Source organism: Chionomys nivalis, chromosome 25 (assembly GCF_950005125.1).
Source record: "Chionomys nivalis chromosome 25, mChiNiv1.1, whole genome shotgun sequence".
Taxonomy (NCBI): domain Eukaryota; kingdom Metazoa; phylum Chordata; class Mammalia; order Rodentia; family Cricetidae; genus Chionomys; species Chionomys nivalis.
The window spans coordinates 8,541,047-8,562,171 of NC_080110.1; the positions used below are offsets into that span (position 1 = coordinate 8,541,047).

Sequence of the window (21,125 nt, forward strand, 5' to 3'; positions counted from 1 at the left end):
GTGATAATACTGTATAGTGGTGTGCACATTTCTGTGCATTGCGTGTCCTAATGATAATACTGTATAGTGGTGTGCACATTTCTTTGCATTGCGTGTCCTAGTGATAATACTGTATAGTGGTGTGCACATTTCTGTGCATTGCGTGTCCTAGTGATAATACTGTATAGTGGTGTGCACATTTCTGTGCATTGCGTGTCTATAGTATGAGATAATACTGTATAACAGTGTGCTGTTGCACAGTTCTTTCTATCATGTCACATGTCCAGTAAGACTGTGCCGATGATTTGAAGTCAGCCATGAAGGGGGTATTTATCTTCAAGAAATCAGGTCTTGGCTTGTAGTTCTGTTGGTTGTATAGATAAGAGGTTGGTTTGCAGATGTTTTAGGTTTTATGGCTGTAGTCACTGTTGCATATTCTTTCCCTGTGGGCAGAAACCTTTCAAAGTGCAGCCAACATTTTTAGCTCAGGAGCAGTATAAAAACATCAGTTCTTGCCGGGCAGCAGTGGTACATGCCTTTAATCTCAGCACTCAAGGGGCAGGGGCAGGCAGATCTATGCGAGTTTGAGGCCAGCCTGATCTACAGAGTAAGTTCCAGGACAGCCAGGGCTACACAGGGTAAACCCATCTCAAAAAAAAAAAACAAAAACACAAAACAAAACAAAAAATCTGTTCTTGAGACTCTTGGTCTAGGGTTAAGTGGTACTATTGGCAGTGTTAGTAGTGTAGACGGGATGTAAACGTGTATTATGCCTTTGTCAGTTTCATAGTGAGTGAGTGACACAAAACTTGAATAAGCAAATATTCTCTAGTTCTTGATATTCTTCACGTTTCAGTAAAGTCCTTTAACCCACGAGCGAAGTAGTGAAGTTCCCTTGTTGACTGCCTCTGTTTGACCTGTAATGATGAGGAATTATATGATAATTATAGATAATAATAGATAAGATCTGTATTTTAAAGGTAGACAATGCCTCCTTTTCTGCTACAGATATTGTTCATGAAAATCTGAAAATGGGATCAGATGGTGAGAGTGACCAAGCGTCTGGGACATCATCTGATGAAGTCCAGTCACCTACCGGCGTTTGCCTCAGAAATCGTATACACAGACGGATCTCAATGGAGGTAAGTGTTTACAAAATGCAGAAATGCCTTTGTATGGATAGTGGTGTTTTAAAGGAACACGCACACAGATGGAGCAGTTAGATGCTTATTTGAAACCTTTCCTTTTTTTCCCCTCACAAACAAATTGAGTGTCTTCTATGTGCCAGGCACAATTCACACACACACACACACACACACACACACACACACACAGTGAAAAAACAAAACAAAAACCAGGCCCGAGGCAGCAGAAAGAGACTCTGAAGGAGAACGTGGGCAGCTGGAGAGCCGAGGGAACCCAGTAGCCAAGATGATGCAGGGCTCTCTGCCTTGGCACTTTTCGTGAAGGCGAATGTCCCTTACCCAAGAGTCCCTATGCCTTGTGAGCTGGAGTCTGAATGTTTCTTTTTTCTAATTACATCCCCAAGACAACTATACATTAATTACAGTTCACATTCTGTAGAAAACCATTTTCCTAATCACACCTTTTCAGTAGTCATCTGGGCAGTTTGTAGTTTTTATATGTAAGTTTTAATTGTAAGAGGCATAAATAAACCAGAACCAGCTTGTTTTCTACTTTGTTAGTCTCTCCTGTATGGTTCCCTACACCTATACATCCCTATGGTGCATTTAAGTTATTTCTCCGTGTAAAAGAAGAGAGAGTTGGGAACTGCAAGGGGCTTCAGCAGCAGAAACTATTTGGTTCCCTTGCAGAGGACCCAGGTCCATTTCACAGTTCCCATGTAGTTCTAGGGGACCTGGTACTCCCTTCTGGCCTCTGAGTGCACTAGGCACACACATGATTCACATACATAAATGCAGATACAACATTCATAAACATACATAAATATCTAAAGATACATGTTGTTGTCTTATGAACAGACGTTTGTTGTGACTATTATTTCAGTATATCTTGTAAGTTAAAAAGCTTTCTGCAAAGATACTGAGCATGTTTCCAAATAACACTCTAGGGGACTAAAGAGATGGTTCAGCAGGGAGCAGCACTTGCTGGCAAGCCTGTAGCCTGAGTTCAGTCCCTGGAGCCCACGTGGTGGAAGGAGAGAACTGATTGCTACCGACTGTCCTCTGGTCACTGAGCGATTGCACTCTGTCTCAGACTTTACATAGAGTGTGATCTCAAAGTAAAGTTCAACTTAGATTTGCTAAAGAAAGTGCTGAGCCTTTTAAAACCATTTCCGTAAAACTACATTATTTGCCTTTGATCGCAGAAATATTTTGACCTTAAGTGATTTTGGAATTGCAAGAAAACTTGAGTTACTCCGTCTAATGCCCTGGCCTTCTCCATCTGTGCAGGACTTGAATAAGCGGCTGTCCCTTCCTGCAGACATCAGGATACCTGACGGATACCTGGAGAAGCTGCAGATCAGCAGCCCACCCTTCGACCAGCCCATGAGCCGCAGGTCCCGGAGAGCCTCCTTAGTAAGTTTCTGGCCTTGCGGTGTGCCACTAGGAGGGCTCGTTTGGCTTTCTGGAGTGTAACTCTTGTTTCCTGCTTGTCTCTTCTTTCCCCCTCCTTTCTCCCTCCCGCTCTTCCTTTTCTCTCTTCCCATCCTTTCCTGCCTCTTAACTTTCTTAAATCCAGGGGTTTGCTTGTGCTAGGCAACTGCTCTACGTTCATTCGTACCCCCAGCCCTGAAGTTTATTTGTATATGTAAATTTTAAGGCACTCACTTAGTTTTATTATATTATTGTCTACATTTTGTCATTTTTTACACTTAAAGGTATATTGGAGTAGGACTTAAATTATATCTGATTTTTGGATATATGAGTACCGTATGGACTAGATGTGCAGCCGTGTGTTGGTGACACATTTACAGCAGTGTACCCAGACTCTAAGTCAACCCATTGTATTTTTGTGGTCTTGTCATACTCGTGTAACCAGTACCCAGACGAATAAATGAAAGCTTCAGACACTTTCCTGTTACTTTTCTCTTTACTTGATACCCCTCCTTCCTTAACTTACCCATAATCCCTGATTTCTGATAACAAAGATTAGTTTTATATACTTGGTCACACTGTTTTGAGTATACTCTTCATAGGGTGATTTTGTATCTTAGCCTTCTTACTATTCATAGACATGATGATATTTGTTTTTTAAAGTACTTAATACTTTCTGACATTATTTGAGAGAGGGACTTGGTAGTCTGGAATTGGCTGTGTAAACCAGGTGCCTTCACTCATCTACTTTGCTCAGCCACCTTAAGTGCTGGGATCTCAAGGATGGTCTGGAACACCTGAATCTGTCTCTTGCTTACTCTGATGTAGTTATAAATATATGTTATAAAATGTGTTTATACAAATATGCAAGAAATTTGTGTATTTCTTATACAAATTTTCTATGATATTAAAAATTGCAGCATGTATATAAGTATACAGAATGTATTTTTGTAGTTTCCTTATTTTGTTCATTAAGTCTGTTTCATCTGGTGTGTTGCATGTAGTCATAGTCTGTTCTCATTGTCATATGGTGCGCAATTGTATAAGTGTCCTATCTTTCTTGAGTGTGTTAGACTTTTGAACAGGCTTGCTGAGACTGTGAAAAGTTATTTCTTAAAGTAATGAATTATTCTCTTGGAATAAATTACCATAAAAATCTTCATTTGTTTAAAGAGCACATTATGGAGTCTTAATATTGTGTTAAAATGTAAGGCTTCTAGAGCCATTTCTGATTGTTTTTGTGATGCCTGGTAGAAGTCGCTGCAGATTGCCAACGCAGGAAAGTGGGAATGCTGTATGTGTTTCCTGTGCGCTCAGCACCCGGCACTGTCCTGGGTGAACGTCGAACAAATGAGCTTTGTGTTTCATCTGCTGCATACTTTCTGCAGGGTGCCAGCAAGCTGCTAATGGCATTTATTGTGAATCTGTCACTTTTAACATAAAGATGCAGGCAAAGTTTTCTAAAAATTCCATTTGAAGATTCACCAATTGCTATTTGGATGTAATCATTGAGCCTACTAAATTGAAAATTTCTTAAGGGGCTTGGGATTGTGTGTCCTTCTTCTCTGTAACTGGGATCTGACACCCAGTTCAGTAGTGTGAGTCCTTTTGTCAGATTTCCTGGCCATCTACATGGATGAAACCCAGTAGTGCTGTTTATTTTATGGACGAACTAGATCCAAATGTCACTTTAGGCTAATAATTACACTTTAGCATTCACTTTCTCTTATAGATGTATGCTTCTTTTTAATTGGCACATATCCTGCTATTTACAGTGTGGCATTTCAATACATGTGTACATGTGCTTTGATTAAAGTAGGCAGTATATTTGTCACCCAAATATCTATTTATGAGGAATATTTAAAATATACTGGATATTTTGACATATACAATTATTGTTGACTGTAGTTACTTTATGTGTACATATGGTACTGGAATGTGTATGTGTTTGTGAATTTGGGCACATGATTCGTGTGTGTGATATATCTGTATTTCATTCTCTAAAGAGCAACTCTTGGAATTGGGGATTTAGCTCAGCAGTAGTCCCTGAGGCCCTGGGTTTGGTCCTCAGCTTTTTTGGGGGGGGAGGGGGAATAACTAAAGAGCATCTCTTTGCAAAATTAACTTTTGATGCATCTGTTCTATTTTGTTCCATGTGTATTTGGTACTATAGTAACGTCTAGACATTTGTTTATGTGGCCCTTAGCTTGTTGTCATTGTTGTCAGTACCTTATATAGTCTTGAAAGCAAGCCTCAATATTTTTGTCATCGTCACTGCTGGACCACAATGTACTGGATGTTTACAGGGTACAGTAGCATTCATTCACTATAAACAGACAAGTTAAAAAAAAAATCACTGTTCCTGAGAGGAAAAGGCTCTAAGCTTAAAGTTAGGTTTTCCCAGGTGCCTATCATTGTAGGTATTTAAAATATTTCAATGATGCTCACTGTATTGTTCATTCTAGTTTAAATTTATTCTCAGTGTTCACTCTGTAAAAGGAGACAAGAAAAATTCGTTGCCATTTGAATTATAATATCTAAATTCTAAGGATACCCATGTATAAAACATTTTGATACAGTTTCTATGATCTCGGCAATTAGTTTTTTACATGAACTTTTACGTAAGAGGTAATTCAGATCAGGCTGCTCCATACCAGATACTTGGATGTTTATTGCATTTTCTAAATTGAAACTTGAAACTTCACTTGTATTTAGAAAGTGTTTCTATTGTAATTTTCTCTCATTTTTCAGCATTATTGATTACAAAAAGTAAACCCTTAATGCCAAGTCATAAGTAAGGGTGGATATTATGGTTCTAAAACTTGATTCTTCTATTTTTTCATAAAAAAACACATTTGCATACAAAAATCTTTAGGAATGTGAAAACAAACATTCTTATTCATTAATAAACCAATGACTAAAAATTCTCGTTTGCTAAAAACAAATTAAGTAGTGACGTAACTTTTTTTTTTTTTTTTTTTTTTTTTTTAGCATAGCGTTACGTATCATTGAAACAGAAGTCTAAGAACAGCTTTGTGAGGGAAGTCTTCAGATTCATCAGGGCTTCAAATGTCTGTGCTGCCTAAACATTACAGAGGTTTAAATGTTCATTAACAGAAGATTAGTCGGTTCTTATTTAGACCATTGTAATTATAAACTTTACTATTTTTAAACCTTCTGATGTTGTGATATCAAAAGTATTTTTAAAGCTTGACAGGTGTTCAACAATTTCATACTTTTTAGAACAGAGTTAGAAGTTAAAAGAAGTACAGTTTTAAGAATAAATGCTAAATTCATAATTGTTTGCTTTCAGTCGGAAATTGGGTTTGGGAAAATGGAAACCTACATCAAATTGGAAAAGCTTGGAGAGGTGAGTATACTCTTGCTTTAAGAGTAAAACATTTTCTTGTTACCCAAATTGTCAGTTAGTCCATGTCTGCCAGCTTAGAAAAATGCAGGTTTTAGATATTATCATCTAAAAGATTACATACCTAATTCTGAAATGACAACAAAACTAGATGGAATCAGTTGTCTGTCCTTGAAGTCTTCCGCCAGTTAAGATGAAGTTAATATTTCTTAGTAGACTTGTGCTCTTTTGTTGAGCTACAAAAGCTATGTTTTGTGGGTGATGGAATAGGCATCTGCTTGTTTACTTCCTGGAGTCTCTTGTGATCTGGACATCGTGTGAGTTCAGAGAACTATCTCTAGAGATAACAGTGTTGCCTCAAAGATAAGAAAATTTCTTTGGCTCTGGCTTCCTTGAACTTGCTTCTTCTAGGAGAGTTGCTGTTAATTTAGAAATGGCCTGCCGTCTACACTAAGAAAGGGCAGGAAAATAACCGGCAAACCTTAAGGGAGCTTTTTACTTTTTTTTTTTTTTTTTTTTTGGTTTTTCGAGACAGGGTTTCTCTGTAGCTTTGGTGCCTCTCCCGGAACTAGCTCTTGTAGACCAGGCTGGCCTCGAACTCCCAGAGATCCGCCTGCCTCTGCCTCCCGACTGCTGGGATTAAAGGCGTGCGCCACCACCGCCCGGCTTCTTTTTACTTATTTTTAAAGATTTATTTATTATATATACTGTATTCTGCACCAGATCTCATTACAGATGGTGTGAGCCACCATGTGGTTGCTGGGAATTGAACTCAGGACCTTCTGAAGAACAGGCAGTGCTCCTAACCTCTGAGCCATCTCTCCAGCCCTAAGGGAGCTTTTTAAAGGAGGGCTAATGTGCTCAGATTCTGAAGACTGAAGGCATGGATCCCGATTTTACGATTGAACATTATCACTACATTTTCATTGACAGCGCTCAGTGCTCTGTGGTTCTATACATCATTACCTTAAGTGCCTTTGATATTAATCCATCGATTCAGTAGTTAATCTGAAATAACAGAAGAATAAATGAAGTGCATTGTTATACTTTGGAAACAGGGTGGTAGGAATATGGATATTGTGCTTATGGAACTAAGTCATTGCTGTAAGAGAAACTGAGTAAGATAATCCTCTCTTTTTAAGGTAGACCCCAACATGCTTAGAGGTTAGAAATCAAGTTCCAGGCTCTTTCCACTTGTTTGAGCCAGAGCTTCAGTATGTCCCAGCTGACTTGTAACTCACTGTATAGGCCAGAGGGCTTCTGCCTCCCTCTGCTCCCCAGGTGCTGGGAGTAAAGGCATGAATTACCATGCCTGGTGACTATCACATTTTAAGTGTCCTTCAAAATATATTTTACAGGGTACATATGCAACAGTATATAAAGGAAGAAGTAAATTGACAGAGAATTTGGTGGCATTAAAAGAGATCCGCTTGGAACACGAAGAAGGAGCGCCCTGCACAGCTATAAGAGAAGGTACAGTGTTTGTGTAAACAGCTAAGTCTAAGTCATATTAAGAGCAGTGCTTGTAAAATGTGCTCAGGTGTAGAGACAATCAGTGGCTAGACGCCATCTTTTAGACCTCGGAGTTGTTAGTTTCTAAACTCAAAATAGTCAGCAGAAAGGGATTAGTCGATTATCTTATTGTATAGTTCATAATGAATTATTATTGTATAGTTCAGTATGAAGCTGTTAAAAATAATATCTAACAGATAAATATTTGACTTAGGAAAATTTTAGTATTGGTATACAAAGACCATGATAACAATAAATTAGCTACATGAATAAATTTTACTAAATATAAACATCAAATAGAATATAAACATGACCATTTTATCTTTTAAAATCAGATATTTTTATTGATAATTGGTACAGCACATAGAAAATATTATGATTATGGTGTCCCCTCTACTTTTCTTCACCTTCTCACCCACCCAAATCCACATTTAGTCTCTCTCTCTCTCTCTCTCTCTCTCTCTCTCTCTCTCTCTCTCTCTCATCTTTTAAGATGTACCAATAGACATCTTAAAAAATAACAAAATAAGATAAAATAAAAACAAACCAAAATGGGGCAAAACAAACAGAAAAGGTAAAAAAGAGCCAAAGAAAAAGCACAAAACACATACAGATGCTGTGACACATACACACACACATACATACATACATACATACATACATTTACAAATCAGATTATGAAAAAAAGAGCTTGAGGCAGCTGGTTAATGATATGAAAGAAGAGAAGGCACCTTGTACTCTATAATCTCAGCGCCTCGGGTAGTTGGCATGAAGTTAGAAAATAGGAAGATGCAGGGTTGTGGTGTTGGGGACAGTTTCAGGAGTTACACTGTCAAACCCACAACCCCACAAGCAAAGAAGTCAACACCCTCATTTCTCTGCTGTCTGATTTGAACTTTGGGTTTTATCCTAAACACAGTCAGCTAATGCGCGGAACTTGGGGTTTTATAAGAGACTGGCCATCATAGACTAAATGACTTGCTTTTCTGTTTGTTTCCCAGTCTCACTGTTAAAGGATTTAAAGCATGCCAATATAGTGACCTTGCATGACATTGTTCACACAGAGAAATCTTTGACGCTGGTCTTTGAGTATCTGGTAAGCATTTAATAAGATTTACCGTTCTCTTTTGCTTTAATAAAATAGACAATTGGGTCTCTTAACAGCCCCAGAGATATTATTGTTTAATTATTGGTATTTAATTAAATATGTGTGTAGTGCATTCTGTATATTTCCTTGAAAAGCAACTTGGTTTAAAAATTAAATTCTATTGGGCTGGTGAAATGGCTCCATGGAAAAATGTGCTTGCCAACTTTATCCAGTTTTAACTGGCTGACGACTCAGGTTTTGTCCTTGGAACTCATATAGAATTAATTCAACTCCCTTGGGTTGTCCTTGGACCTCCGTATACATGTCAGGACATATATATGTGTGCCCCCAAATATAAATAAATACTTGTTTTTTTAAGGAGTGGGGAGCTCTTAGGTTGGTCAGCCATAAATTCCCAAAACTGTGTCCCATGTTAAAAGTGTTGTGTCTTTTCAGGACAAAGACCTGAAACAGTACATGGATGACTGTGGGAATATCATGAGCATGCACAATGTAAAGGTACGTGTTTCACATGTGACTTTAGACCTTAGTTAAAGCGCAGCTGGACTCTGCTGCCCAAGCAAATACACCAGCCTCCTCAGTAATCTTCCATTTGGCATTTTTAGGTTATCGCCTTCTAAGTCTGTTTAGGCAGCGTCAGTTCCCTGCACTGTAGCTTTAGGATCAGACCATCTGTAGTGCTGTTCCATTTTAAATTCTTCTGAGCTTTGGACATTTGCTTTCATGGGAATTCATTCCTTCATATGCAGGATGGACACCTAAGTATATTATGGATAAAAAAATTTTAAATAAATAGAAATGATGGGTACATACTCTGAAAGACCCTTTTGAGGATAAGCTTCACTGATACATTTAAAATAGTATTTAATTATAAAATAATCAATTGAACAAGGTCAGAAACTTACAGGTGTCTTGCATGCTGTGCTGGAAATATAGATCTGTGTTATCAGAAGACAGTATGTTTTCTTAGCATTAATTATCTAAGAATTCAAGTAATGCTATAGAAGCTTGCTAGGACAGCCAGCACCAGATGAAACCCAAAAGCTAGTGGTTAAATAAAAGCATCTGAAATAGCTAAGTGTTAGCAGTAGATGTCCTTGACCTAATCGTCACACCCCGGATTTAGCAAAGAGTTGTTTATCCAAAATTAATAGTTCATGGGAACCAATTTTGGAAAAAGGCAGTGTCTCCTGTGTGTGGTTGAGACATTTCTAATTCTGTAGATAATAACCTTAACTTTGTTTCCTTTAAATAGTCAGTTGGTGGATCTAGAGGAAAGCCAGTCTCTGTTGCTAACAGAGAGCTCTGACTGCGGACTGATTCAGTGTTGCTAGCAGGGCATTAAATGGATTTCCATGGGTTTTATCTTATTTTGTAATATATTACGAATAGCGTTTGTATATTTTTCTTTTCCCTACTTTTAAATATAGCAATAATTTGGAAAGAGGATAAGATAAAGAATATAATTGGCATGCATAATTTGATAAAGGTTTGCAGTCTATGCTTTTTAAGTTGGGTCCATATGGGTGCTGTAGTGTGGAAAGCACATTTATTGTCTCTCTGTTAAAAGTATATTTCTCTAGAATAAAACCCAACAGATATTGAAATAATAATTCTAGAGTTTTCAGAACATATAAATATGCCCGCTCCGGAAGCTGCTCCTTAGAACCCTTCAGCCTGTTACTCATCCTCTGCAGCGCCAGCCTCGGTGACCTAAAGACCTCTGAATTCTCCGTGCGAAGGCGCCTTTTCTGCTGACAACAAAGAGTCAGAATGCTCTCTGAGTCTTTGCTCTAAAATACACAAAAGCCCTCAGCCATTAACCTTGCAGGAGTCACTTTTCTCAGTTGTTCAGAGTACAATAGCGCCAGGGCCCGTTCTGAATTGCAGTGAATTTGAAGACCGAGTGGGAGGATTGAGAGTCAAGTGCCCAGGAGGCGGATGGGGAGCTGGTCAGCGTATTTTATAGCAAGTCAAGTCGTTTGCCAGAGCTACACAGCACCATGCTTTTCTGATTCCTGGAGTCTTCTGTAAAGCCACCAATTCTGATGCCCCTTTTAAAATGATGCTGCACCAGTACAGGCTCCTGCGTGCATACGTGTGTGTGTGTGTGTGTGTGTGTGTGTGTGTGTGTGTGTGTGTGTGTGTAGGAAGAAATCAATGGCAGGGGTTGCTTGGTTGTTACAACAGTGTTTTAGAATCAAACTGTAGGCCTCCAGCGAGTGAGCTGTTACTATTTGAAGTTTTATTTGCAGTATTTATTTTCCTGGTTGTCATTAAATGATACTTTAATTGAACAAGAGACAGTAATATTTAGAAAACAAGTCTAAGAGGAAAAGATGTCCTTAAATGGCCTTAGTTAGTTGATTTTTCTTTGTAGCAAAACCCATTACATTGTCTTTAAGAGTTCTTTTCATTTGTTTCTGTAGCTGTTCCTGTACCAAATTCTCCGTGGTTTGGCATATTGCCATAGAAGAAAGGTGTTGCACCGGGACTTGAAACCACAGAACCTCCTCATAAACGAAAGAGGAGAACTAAAACTGGCTGACTTTGGTATGGAGAGATAAGATATTCATAAATACTTCCAGGTGGCTGAGCTTAAAAGTACTTACCGTTGTCACAAGGTGTCATCGCTTTTATGTGGGTTTTGCAGTTTTCTCTGTAGCTCAGAGACATGCGATAGGATTTAGATGGATGGTTTGTGATGGCTATTAGTCACACCAACACTAAATGCACAGGTTCCCAGGCATTCTCTACAGACCTCAGGCTTCTGAGACTTTACAGAGTCTCTAAAGATAAAATCTACGATCAGCATTCCACTGGTGTCTTTGTCTTTTTCCCCATATTAATATTTGCTTTGTTGATAAAGTCACTGGTTCCTACATGTGGTAAAACGTATTTTTCTGAGTTTTCAGCCTGGAGTATAATCTTTAGAGTATTTCTTATGATAAAATGAGGTAAATATATAAACCATGTCGACCTCACACAGAAACAATAATCTCAAGAAAAAGTGTTAAGGGGTTCCTTTCCTGAAGAAACACTGTTTGACTAGGAAACAGTGATTACTTAGTAGACTGATTACTTAGACTTCAATTGGTTTGCTTGCTTGCTTGCTTGCTTCCCCCCCCCAAAAAACAAAAAAAAAAAAAAAAAAACAAGGCTTCTCTATGTAGCCTTGGCTGTCCTGGAAAGGCTGGCCTTTAACTCAAAGAGATCTGCTTGCCTCTGCCTCCAGAGTGCTGGAATTAAAGGTGTGTGCCACCACCACTTCTTAGGTATATTTGGTTTTCTTAAAAATTGAATTGTCCTTCTTTACCTGGGTTGGTTTGCCATGTGGTGAGATTTCTTGGATGGCGCTTCCCTGATATCTCTGGGAGCCACAGTCCTCTCAACAGACTTTGTGTGTCTTCCGCCTCCCCTTTGGAGATGTTCCCCAAGCCTTCGGTGCCAGAGTTGGGTTGTAGATGGATCAGTGGGGGGTGGACACCGCGTGGCAATTGTTCTCTGCATTCTGATCAGCTATGGTTTCCTGAGATGGATTTCCATCTGCTGCAGAGAGAAGTTCCTGTGTTGAGGGGTTAGAGCTCCACTTACCTGAGAATATAATGATAAATATTTTCAATACGGTTAGAAGTATGCTAGTTTGGTAAAGTGGCAGCTATAGGTTCTTCCCCAAAGTCCATATCATGCTAACATGGAAGGGGTAATCTCATAGGACCCCAACCCTAGAAAAAACCCTGCAGACCACTAAGGGATGCTGAGAGTGAGAGAAATCGACTTCCTCAGGCAAGAGCCTCGCTGTAAGTTATCCAGGACCAGGTGGTCAACCCCGAAGTTATATATGTCCAAGTAACATGATGTGCACTGAGCAGATTGTATTTATATCTATGAATATATCTACATAAACAGTTATACACACACATGCAGATGGATTTTTCTTTGGACTATGAGCTCACAGAGAACAGTACAGACACTAATTAATTATGAAAGCTTGGCTATTAGTTTAGGGTTGTCCCAGTAGCTCTTATAATTTAAATTAGGCTATATTTTTATTAATCTACGTTTTAACACGTGGCTTTTACCTCTCTCCCATTCTGTGTGTCTGACTCATTTCCACATCTCAATGGCATCTCCTAATTGCCTAGATTCCTCCTTCTTTTCCTCTTTCCCCAGAAACCCCTACAAACCTCCTATCTAGCTATTGGCCATTCAACGTTTTATTACACCAATTATAGCAGTACTTATTCACACAGTGTTTAAACATCCCGCAACACTCGCACACATATAAACACACTTACATGAGTGTATACACATATGTATATACAATTAAAGAAGGAGTTCATGAATGTGGGTTGTGAAGCAAGTGGCGGGGAGGCATGTCACATGGGAGGGGTTGGAGGGAGGAAAGGAAGGGGAAAACGATATAATTATATTTTAATTGCAAAAATGTTTAAACATGATCTGCCATTTATTTATTTATTTATTATGTATACAATATTCTGTCTGTGTGTATGCCTGAAGGCCAGAAGAAGGCGCCAGACCCCATTACAGATGGTTGTGAGCCACCATGTGGTTGCTGGGAATTGAACTCAGGACCTTTGGAAGAGCAGGCAATGCTCTTAACCACTGAGCCATCTCTCCAGCCCCATGATTTGCCATTTTAATAAACAATATATTTATATAGTATATAATATGATAACGTATTACTATAACACAAATAAATATGTAAATAAAATAAAGGGAAAACAATCACAAGTATTTTTTGCCAGTATTATTTAAGTTTTCAAACATTTGAAATATTGGGATTTCAAATATTTGAAAATTTGGATCTTCTGCTTTGACTTTATTTACTAACTTGCTGGTATTTAGACACAATAAAGTGGTGACATAAATATGAATTTTTTATATTTCAAAGAAATGCATAGCCATTTATATAACTCAAAGGCCAGCATTCCCCATATTACCAGGAAGTGACACTGGCTAGGAGATGGCATTAAAGCACCAGCTAGCACAGCGAGCTCTATTGAGAGCAGGAGACGTTCCCTCTCAGTTACCACGCAAGCTTTTACAGACTCACACTCTGGCTCCAGCACAGCTGCGGAAGGGGGTTCACGCCTCAGAGGCGGCTCTCGGTGTTTGTGGGTTTATTCTTGTTGCGTGTGTATGAGCTATTGCAAACTTGATGTGCTGCCCTGCATATACCGTGATTGAGCATCACGGCAGCCGGAATGGAGATGCATTGGCTCTGAGCCAGAGTGTCACTGTGTCCCACATTGCCCTCCCGCTCATGACCCTCTCACCTCATTCTCTTGAACTGTGTGATTATTGACAGCATTGCTGCACCTGATTGAGTCGTGTTTTTAGACCGTAAATAAATACTTTCTAAGTTTTCTCAGTTTTGGCTTATAAGTATGGCAAATACCAACACTCCATGTAAATGAAAGCACTTGGTTGGGGTCCTTAATTTTGAAAAGCTCACACCAGATCCTGAGACCCAGCCGCTGCCTCTGAAAAGCTCTTCCCCATGTACCTGCCACAGTTGTCTGTTTTTAATTATTTGCTTGATGACTTAACTAGCAGCTATTTAGCCATATCCCTTTAGCTAATCTGACTTTAAGGGATTTGAAAATAAAATACAGTTACGTTACAGACACTTCCTTTTTTACAAAGTTTTATATTGAAAGAACATTTTGTAAAGTAGCTTTGAATTTTTGTGTTATATACTCAGAATTTGAATATTTTAGTAAATTTAGTTTTTAAATTCCAATATGGTTTCTACAGTTAGCATTTATAAGTGTTCATAAGTTATGATTACTTTAGGACTAAATACATTTCAGAAATACAAGGTTTTCAAGCTTTCTGTTAGTAATAAGTTAAACTCGTTCTTATTGAGTCGTGAATTTGCCCCGGCTGTTCCTGGCATTTGTATTTAGAACTTCATTGTTTGACGGGAATCTGCTGTGTGGCTACCCGAGTTTAAATGAGAAGCCACAGGTTACTCGCAAATGCTTAGGCAGATAGATTATGTAATCACTCCTAGGGCGTCGTTTGTATGGTCTCCTTATAATTGTTCCTGCTCCTCCTTCCCCTCTCTCTGCCAAGCTAATTTGTTTCTCCTCACTCTCAGTCCAGAAATGAATGTGAGTGACAGAAATCATGCAAAGGGTATGTCACAGGCCGTGAGCAGTCTTTTATCTGAGAACGCTCTGAATTTAATGCTTAGAAGTTTTGCTTCTAACCTCCAGAAAGCAAGCAAGCAAATCTCCCAATACAGTCATCATTGTCTCTGGTGCTTGGTGTTCATGTTTTTCTGGTGGCATAGTAAATACACATATGGCTTCCAGGAGCGAGTGTCATTTAATGTTGAGTGTTTCCACTGTGAGTGGATTCTTCCTCTTTCCCTCAGTGGTGCTGGGGTCAGTCAGAGCCTAAGAGTGGCAGGCAGACAGCAGCTCTAATGACACCTCCACCTCGTGAGTCCGGCTTGGGCCCTTTGAAAATTCCGTTATTTTCTTATGACCAGTAAAATTCAGATACCTGGTAAAGTCAAACAAAAATATATACACCCATTAATGATAGAAAAGGGCTTAAAACAAACACTCTGTCACAGTTACTTAGGAAGTGATTGCTGATGTAATTTCATAAGAAATGTTGAAGTTCTGACCTTGACCCGCGAGCCTGACAGATTTAGCCTCTCAGTTCAGGCCAAGAGAGTCAAGTGCTGGGGACATTGTAACTACAGTTTTGCTTTAATACTTAAATTCTAGCAGATTTACAGTCTTTTTGTGCTTAGCCCATTCTTAATATCAAGACATACGAGTGTGAGTTCGAGGCCAGCCTGGTCTACAGAGCTAGTTACAGGACAGGCTCCAAAACCACAGAGAAACCCTGTCTTGAAAAAGCAAAAAAAAAAAAAAAAAAAAAAAAAGACAAACGAGGTGGCTCACACCTTTAATCCCAGCACCCAGGAGGCAGAGGCAAGCAATCTCTGTGAGTTTGAGGCCAGCCTGGTCTACAGAGCGAGTTCCAGAGCTCTGTAGTGACACCAGCCTCAGAGCAAGGAAGGGGAATGAGAAAGCCATCCTGTATCTTGCTAACTCCCAACATGTGTTGAAAAATAATTCGTTGGACATGACTTTACCAAACTCGAATGCTAGGGTAATGATTTATAAAATGATGTCAACATTACACCAATTTAATCAAGTGTTGAATTCACATTTTATGACATTTTTTCTTATTTAATATTTTAATAAGACACATAAAGTTATGCATAACAACAGTGTTAGCCTAGGCACCCTTGTTACTTGAAATAAAATGTATGATAAAAAAATAAGGTTATGTTTCCCAGATGTAAACTTTATCAACCAACATTTAGAAGCTTAGAGTCATTAACTCTCCGCCAGTGGCAAAGCAAGAAGGTTGTGAGCCTTTCTGTCTTTCCGAGCACACAGTGGCGTTCACACAAGGCAGGCAAGGGATGGGTGGGTGCTGGTTAAAGCAGCTGGTGTCACCCAAAAGCTCACTTACTCTAAAGTTACCCACATCACAGATGTTGAAAAAAAAAAAGGACAAAGAACATTGAGTTTTGTTCCAGGGGAATATCCAAATCAGCTCAAGGAAACTGCCAGTGTAATTCAGCTGGTCATAGACCAGTGATTTTGAGGTCCTTAACTTTTTTAAAAAACAGGCATAGCAAATAAACATGGAGTTTGGGTTTAAGAAAATGGCAAATAGCTTATAGCTGTAGCATGGAAACTATGTCTCCGTGTCACTGGCCTGTTTTGGATTAATTTCAGTAGGAAATAATTCTGGCATCATTATTCTTCAACAAACAGAAAATATCCTAAGTTTTGGTTAACTCAAACTGGGCCAGCTTTGTCTCTGGTTGTGCAATTATTGTCTTTAGTTTAACTATGTTATGGTTGGCCCAGGACCACAAACATTCGATAAAATTTGTAAAATGAATTTTTTGAAGTTTCAAGATGCTGTAGAGCAGGCATCATTTTGAATGTTCCATGGTGAAGATAGGAGCTAAGAAATTCAGCATATGAATGGATCTCAGTCTATTTAATTTCTTGTTTTCTTTTCTCCATAAAGGACTAGCCAGAGCCAAGTCAGTCCCCACCAAGACCTACTCAAATGAAGTTGTCACACTGTGGTACCGGCCACCTGACGTGCTTCTCGGTTCCTCAGAGTACTCAACACAGATTGACATGTGGTAAATACTAGAGATGTCATTCAAAACTTAGAGTTATTAACAGGGCATACTTATTTTTAAGGTGGCATTTTAAAAAACTGAGGCATGGAAATACAACTGTTTAGATATAAGTATGAAGTCTACCACTGATGACTGTAACTGCTTCATTCACATGATTAGCCTGTGCCTTTGTTTCCTCAGTATAGGAGGTGGATGAGTAATAATAGAGGTTGGTAGATGATATTAAGACCAAAAGAGCACTTAGCAGAGTGTATGACATAGCAGTTTCAAACAAGTACTTTCTATATGTAGAATATATCTACTTTAAGTTGGTTTAAAAGTAATGAAAATTTCAAAGATCTTTCTTATACATTATTGTGTGTGTGTTATATATGTATGAGCACATGTGCGTGTACAGGCATGCTCACCTGTACATGCATACACATATAGAGGCCAGAGGTCAACATGAGGTCTGTTCAGATAACACTTTCACCTAAAAAAAATATTACTTATTGATCTGAGACAGTCATTCACTGACCCACGAGCTTGCTGTCTGGGCTAGGCCAGTTGGCCAGCGAGACATGGGCTCTCTGTCTTAGCCCTGTCTCATTTTGTCCGTGGGTGCTGAGACTTTGGACTCGGGTTCTTATGCTGTGAGCAGACATTGTGGCCACTGTGCCATCTCCCCAACCTTCACACCATGTGACAGTGATATTCCATACTTGTTGCTAACATAATCATTGCCTAGAGAATAAATTATATTTCCTTGATCTGATACTTGCAGATTTGCATAAATGTCTATAAACTTCCCTTTTCAACTTAATCCAGCCTATTTCTCAACACAGATGGTCTCGTGTAGCAAAATTGTTCGACTTGCTATTCTTTAAAATTAGCCTGGCTCTCCTTTCTCTCTGCCCAGTGTTAAGCCTAGTGTGCCCCTTTGACATGCCTGTCTCCACCCAGTGGGATCCATGATTAGGAATTACAGTTTGTTATCCTTCCTTTCCCAGTGTGCCCCAGCCTCCAGAGGCAGTTCCTTTCTCTGAATCATGGCTGTGTTTACTATCTATTCCTCATGTCTTTTTTGTTTGGTTGGATTTTGTTTGTTTGTTTGTTTTGAAACAGGATTTCTCTGTGTAGCCCTGGCCTTCCTAGAACTTGCTCTGTAGACCAAGCTGGTCTCAAACTCAGAAATGTGCCCGCCTCCTAAGTGCTGAGATAAAAGGCATGTGCCACTACCACCCAACTAATTCTTATATCTTGATAAGTTAAATATTTGTTTCTGTTATTTTCTTGAACAAACGCATCTCATTTTGTAGGACATTTTTTCTCTTAAATTCTGATAAAATATGCCAAAGATAAAGGTTTTGATTTTAACTAGTCTGATCATACAGTTTGAGACACTAAGTTCATTTACGTTGTTATACAACTGTCTCTACTGTCCATCTTTAGAACTTCAGAACAGTTTACTCTTTGAAAAACTGAAACTTCACCTGTTAGATCAACCATTGCTACGCACCGCGCCCCCGTGTCTACACTCTGTGCGCTAGAACCCAGCTTGTGAGCTTCAGGCAAGGGACTGGAGGTTGAGACTACAGACACAGAGACAGCCTAACACACACAGACCTTTTAATACTGATCCCAAAGCCCCAAGAATGCCCCTTTATTGTGTTCAGGGGCAGATTATATAGAGATAGCCATGCCCCAGCCAAACCCACCAGAAACCACTCTCCTGCCATCAGGAACTCCTGAAGGTCTCGTGCTCAGAGCAGCTGAAGGCACTCAGATCAGGGGAGGACAAGTTGTTTACAAGAAATTCAGGATCTGGGGGTTCACAGCTCCGAACAAACCATCCTACCTTTCTATTCGATCCCTGGTAATCAGTACTCCACTGCTTGGCTCTGAATTTACCTGACCCAAGTACCTCATACAAGTGAAATCTTGCTGTTTGTCCTTTTGTTACTGACGGACTCAGCTCATTTCGGCTTCATCAGCACTGTGTGTAGCTTCCTTAAGTCATGTGTATATACACCACATTTTATTAGTTCATCCAAGAATAGGTACTTGAGCTCCTTCCCATTTCTCCTACTGTAAATGATGCTACTGTGAATGCGGATGTACGTATTGTTTCAGGAGTCGACTTTGGGTTCTTTTGTATAATTACCTAAAGGTGAAACTGCTGGGTCATAGAAATTCTATGTTAAAGTGTTTGAGGATCCACCATACTGTTTTCCATAACAATGTTCCATTTTATTTTCTGTGCGGTACTTTCGTTTTGTGTAGTTTTCCTGTCTGTGTGCCCTTACGGAATTGCTGTGTCTCATCCCTACTTGTGTCATACAGTACCCAAATGATGCTGTCTAGTCTCTGAGCCTCTGCCCGCCTGTTCCTCTCGTCCACGGTCTCCGGCGGCACTCCTCTGTAGTCGCTACTTCCTGCGCCAGAGTCTTGAGTCATTCATGCTCTCTCTGCTACCATTGCCGTGGTTATCTCCCAGATTTCTTTAGGAGTAGTAAGCACTGTATCACTATTAAGTATTTCCTTAACCTATGAGCATCTTAGACAAGAGACATTTTAAGAGGAAAAATGAATTAGTAGCATTGAAGTCAATATGGTAAATATAATAAATTAGTTGGATCTAAAAATACCTTTGCAGAAAGTTTTCTAGTAGCTGGTCTAAATTTCTCCTGAAAGATAATCATGAGAAAAAATATCTTGTCCTGCCTAGTATGTAAATTGGCTGATTTTTTTTTCTTTTTATGATGCTTTTTAAAGGGGAGTTGGCTGTATTTTCTTTGAAATGGCTTCTGGAAGACCACTGTTTCCAGGGTCAACAGTGGAAGATGAACTGCACTTAATATTTCGACTACTAGGTAAGAAAGAAGTCTTCTTCCCATGATTCACAACTGCAGTTGGCTTCACTGTCATAGGGTAGATCTTCCAAGGTAACTCCTCATTTAGCTTCATTTCACAAAGATTTGATGAAATAGATTTGACCTGCATATTAAATACTATGTCTAGTGTAGTTGGTATCATATAGATAAAAAAGGGGCTTCATCATATTTATGTATTAGGGCAATGGTTCACACACACACACACACTCACTCATATGCACACACATATGTATGTGTAATATTTTAATTTATTGGTTTAATCATTTAATAAAAGTATATGGTTCTTTAAGTATTTTCTTAGTTATGCCTGTTTATATGTTTGCACATATATGATTTAAATACTTATCATGAATTTATTCTTTTGATTCAGGAACTCCATCTCAGGAAACTTGGCCAGGTGTTTCTTCAAATGATGAATTCAAGAACTACAACTTCCCAAAATATAAGCCACAACCTCTAATTAATCATGCACCCAGGTATTTTTTCTTAAGTGAAAAGGGTAAGACTCTTGGGCCTCATCAGACTCAGTAGATGAACTTACACTGTGGGGGCCATGATAGAGAATAGTTTTTCAGCAGTGTGTGATTTGAGTTAATTCCTTCCATTGGCATGATGCTTTCATAAGTCAGTGGCCAAGAATCACCAAAGTATGTAAATGGAATTGAACTGTAAAGTGAATATAAAGTGTATATATTAGAATTCTGTAGCTAGAACCACAAAGGCCTTGTGAATACTTTTTAGGACTCGTATTGGCTATGTCATTGGTCTTATAGTCCTTATTACTGAAGTTTTATGAACTTAATACTTTACAGTAATCATTGCTTAGCAGGTTATTTCCTATAATTTTGTTGGTTTCTTACCTCTGTTTTGAACCCTGCTGATACATTTTGAGGTCATTGTCTCAGTATTTTCATCTCTATGCTAGGGCAGTGATGTTTTGATGTGCCTGCCTTCATTGTCACACTGAATATTAGTGCCTAGTTTAAAATTTCCTTATCATAGAGTATACTTTATTTGGGGGTAGAATGCTAACTTTCAAAATTCTATAATGCACCGGGCGGTGGTGGCGCACGCCTTTAATCCCAGCACTTGGGAGACAGAGGCAGGCGGATCTCTGTGAGTTTGAGACCAGCCTGGTCTACAAGAGCTAGTTCCAGGACAGGCTCCAAAACCACAGAGAAACCCTGTCTTGAAAAAAGCAAAAAAAAAAAAAAAAAAAAAAAAAAAAATCTATAATGCTAATAATTTTTATAGAATATTGAAATTTTGTTGTTTTTTTTTTTTTGTTTTTTTTTTTTTTTTTTTTTGAGACAGGGTTTCTCTGTGGCTTTGGAGCCTGTCCTGGAACTAGCTCTTGTAGTCCAGGCTGGTCTCGAACTCACAGAGATCCGCCTGCCTCTGCCTCCCGAGTGCTGGGATTAAAGGCGTGCGCCACCACCGCCCGGCTAGAATATTGAAATTTTGAATGGCAGTCCCAATTATTTGTGAT

General features: G+C 39.0%; 1 protein-coding gene across 1 annotated transcript in view; it reads left to right on the plus strand.

The window, feature by feature from the left end:
• The window catches only part of Cdk17 (cyclin dependent kinase 17), a 74,278-nt gene that overhangs the window by 47,985 nt on the left and 5,168 nt on the right, over positions 1 to 21,125 (plus strand). Inside the window, exons 4-13 of the mRNA XM_057757720.1 lie at positions 988 to 1,121; positions 2,415 to 2,540; positions 5,872 to 5,928; positions 7,284 to 7,398; positions 8,439 to 8,533; positions 8,981 to 9,043; positions 10,975 to 11,098; positions 16,643 to 16,763; positions 19,518 to 19,615; positions 20,007 to 20,112. Of these exons, the coding sequence (XP_057613703.1) occupies positions 988 to 1,121; positions 2,415 to 2,540; positions 5,872 to 5,928; positions 7,284 to 7,398; positions 8,439 to 8,533; positions 8,981 to 9,043; positions 10,975 to 11,098; positions 16,643 to 16,763; positions 19,518 to 19,615; positions 20,007 to 20,112 (1,039 nt within the window). The remainder of the gene's footprint in view (positions 1 to 987; positions 1,122 to 2,414; positions 2,541 to 5,871; positions 5,929 to 7,283; positions 7,399 to 8,438; positions 8,534 to 8,980; positions 9,044 to 10,974; positions 11,099 to 16,642; positions 16,764 to 19,517; positions 19,616 to 20,006; positions 20,113 to 21,125) is intronic.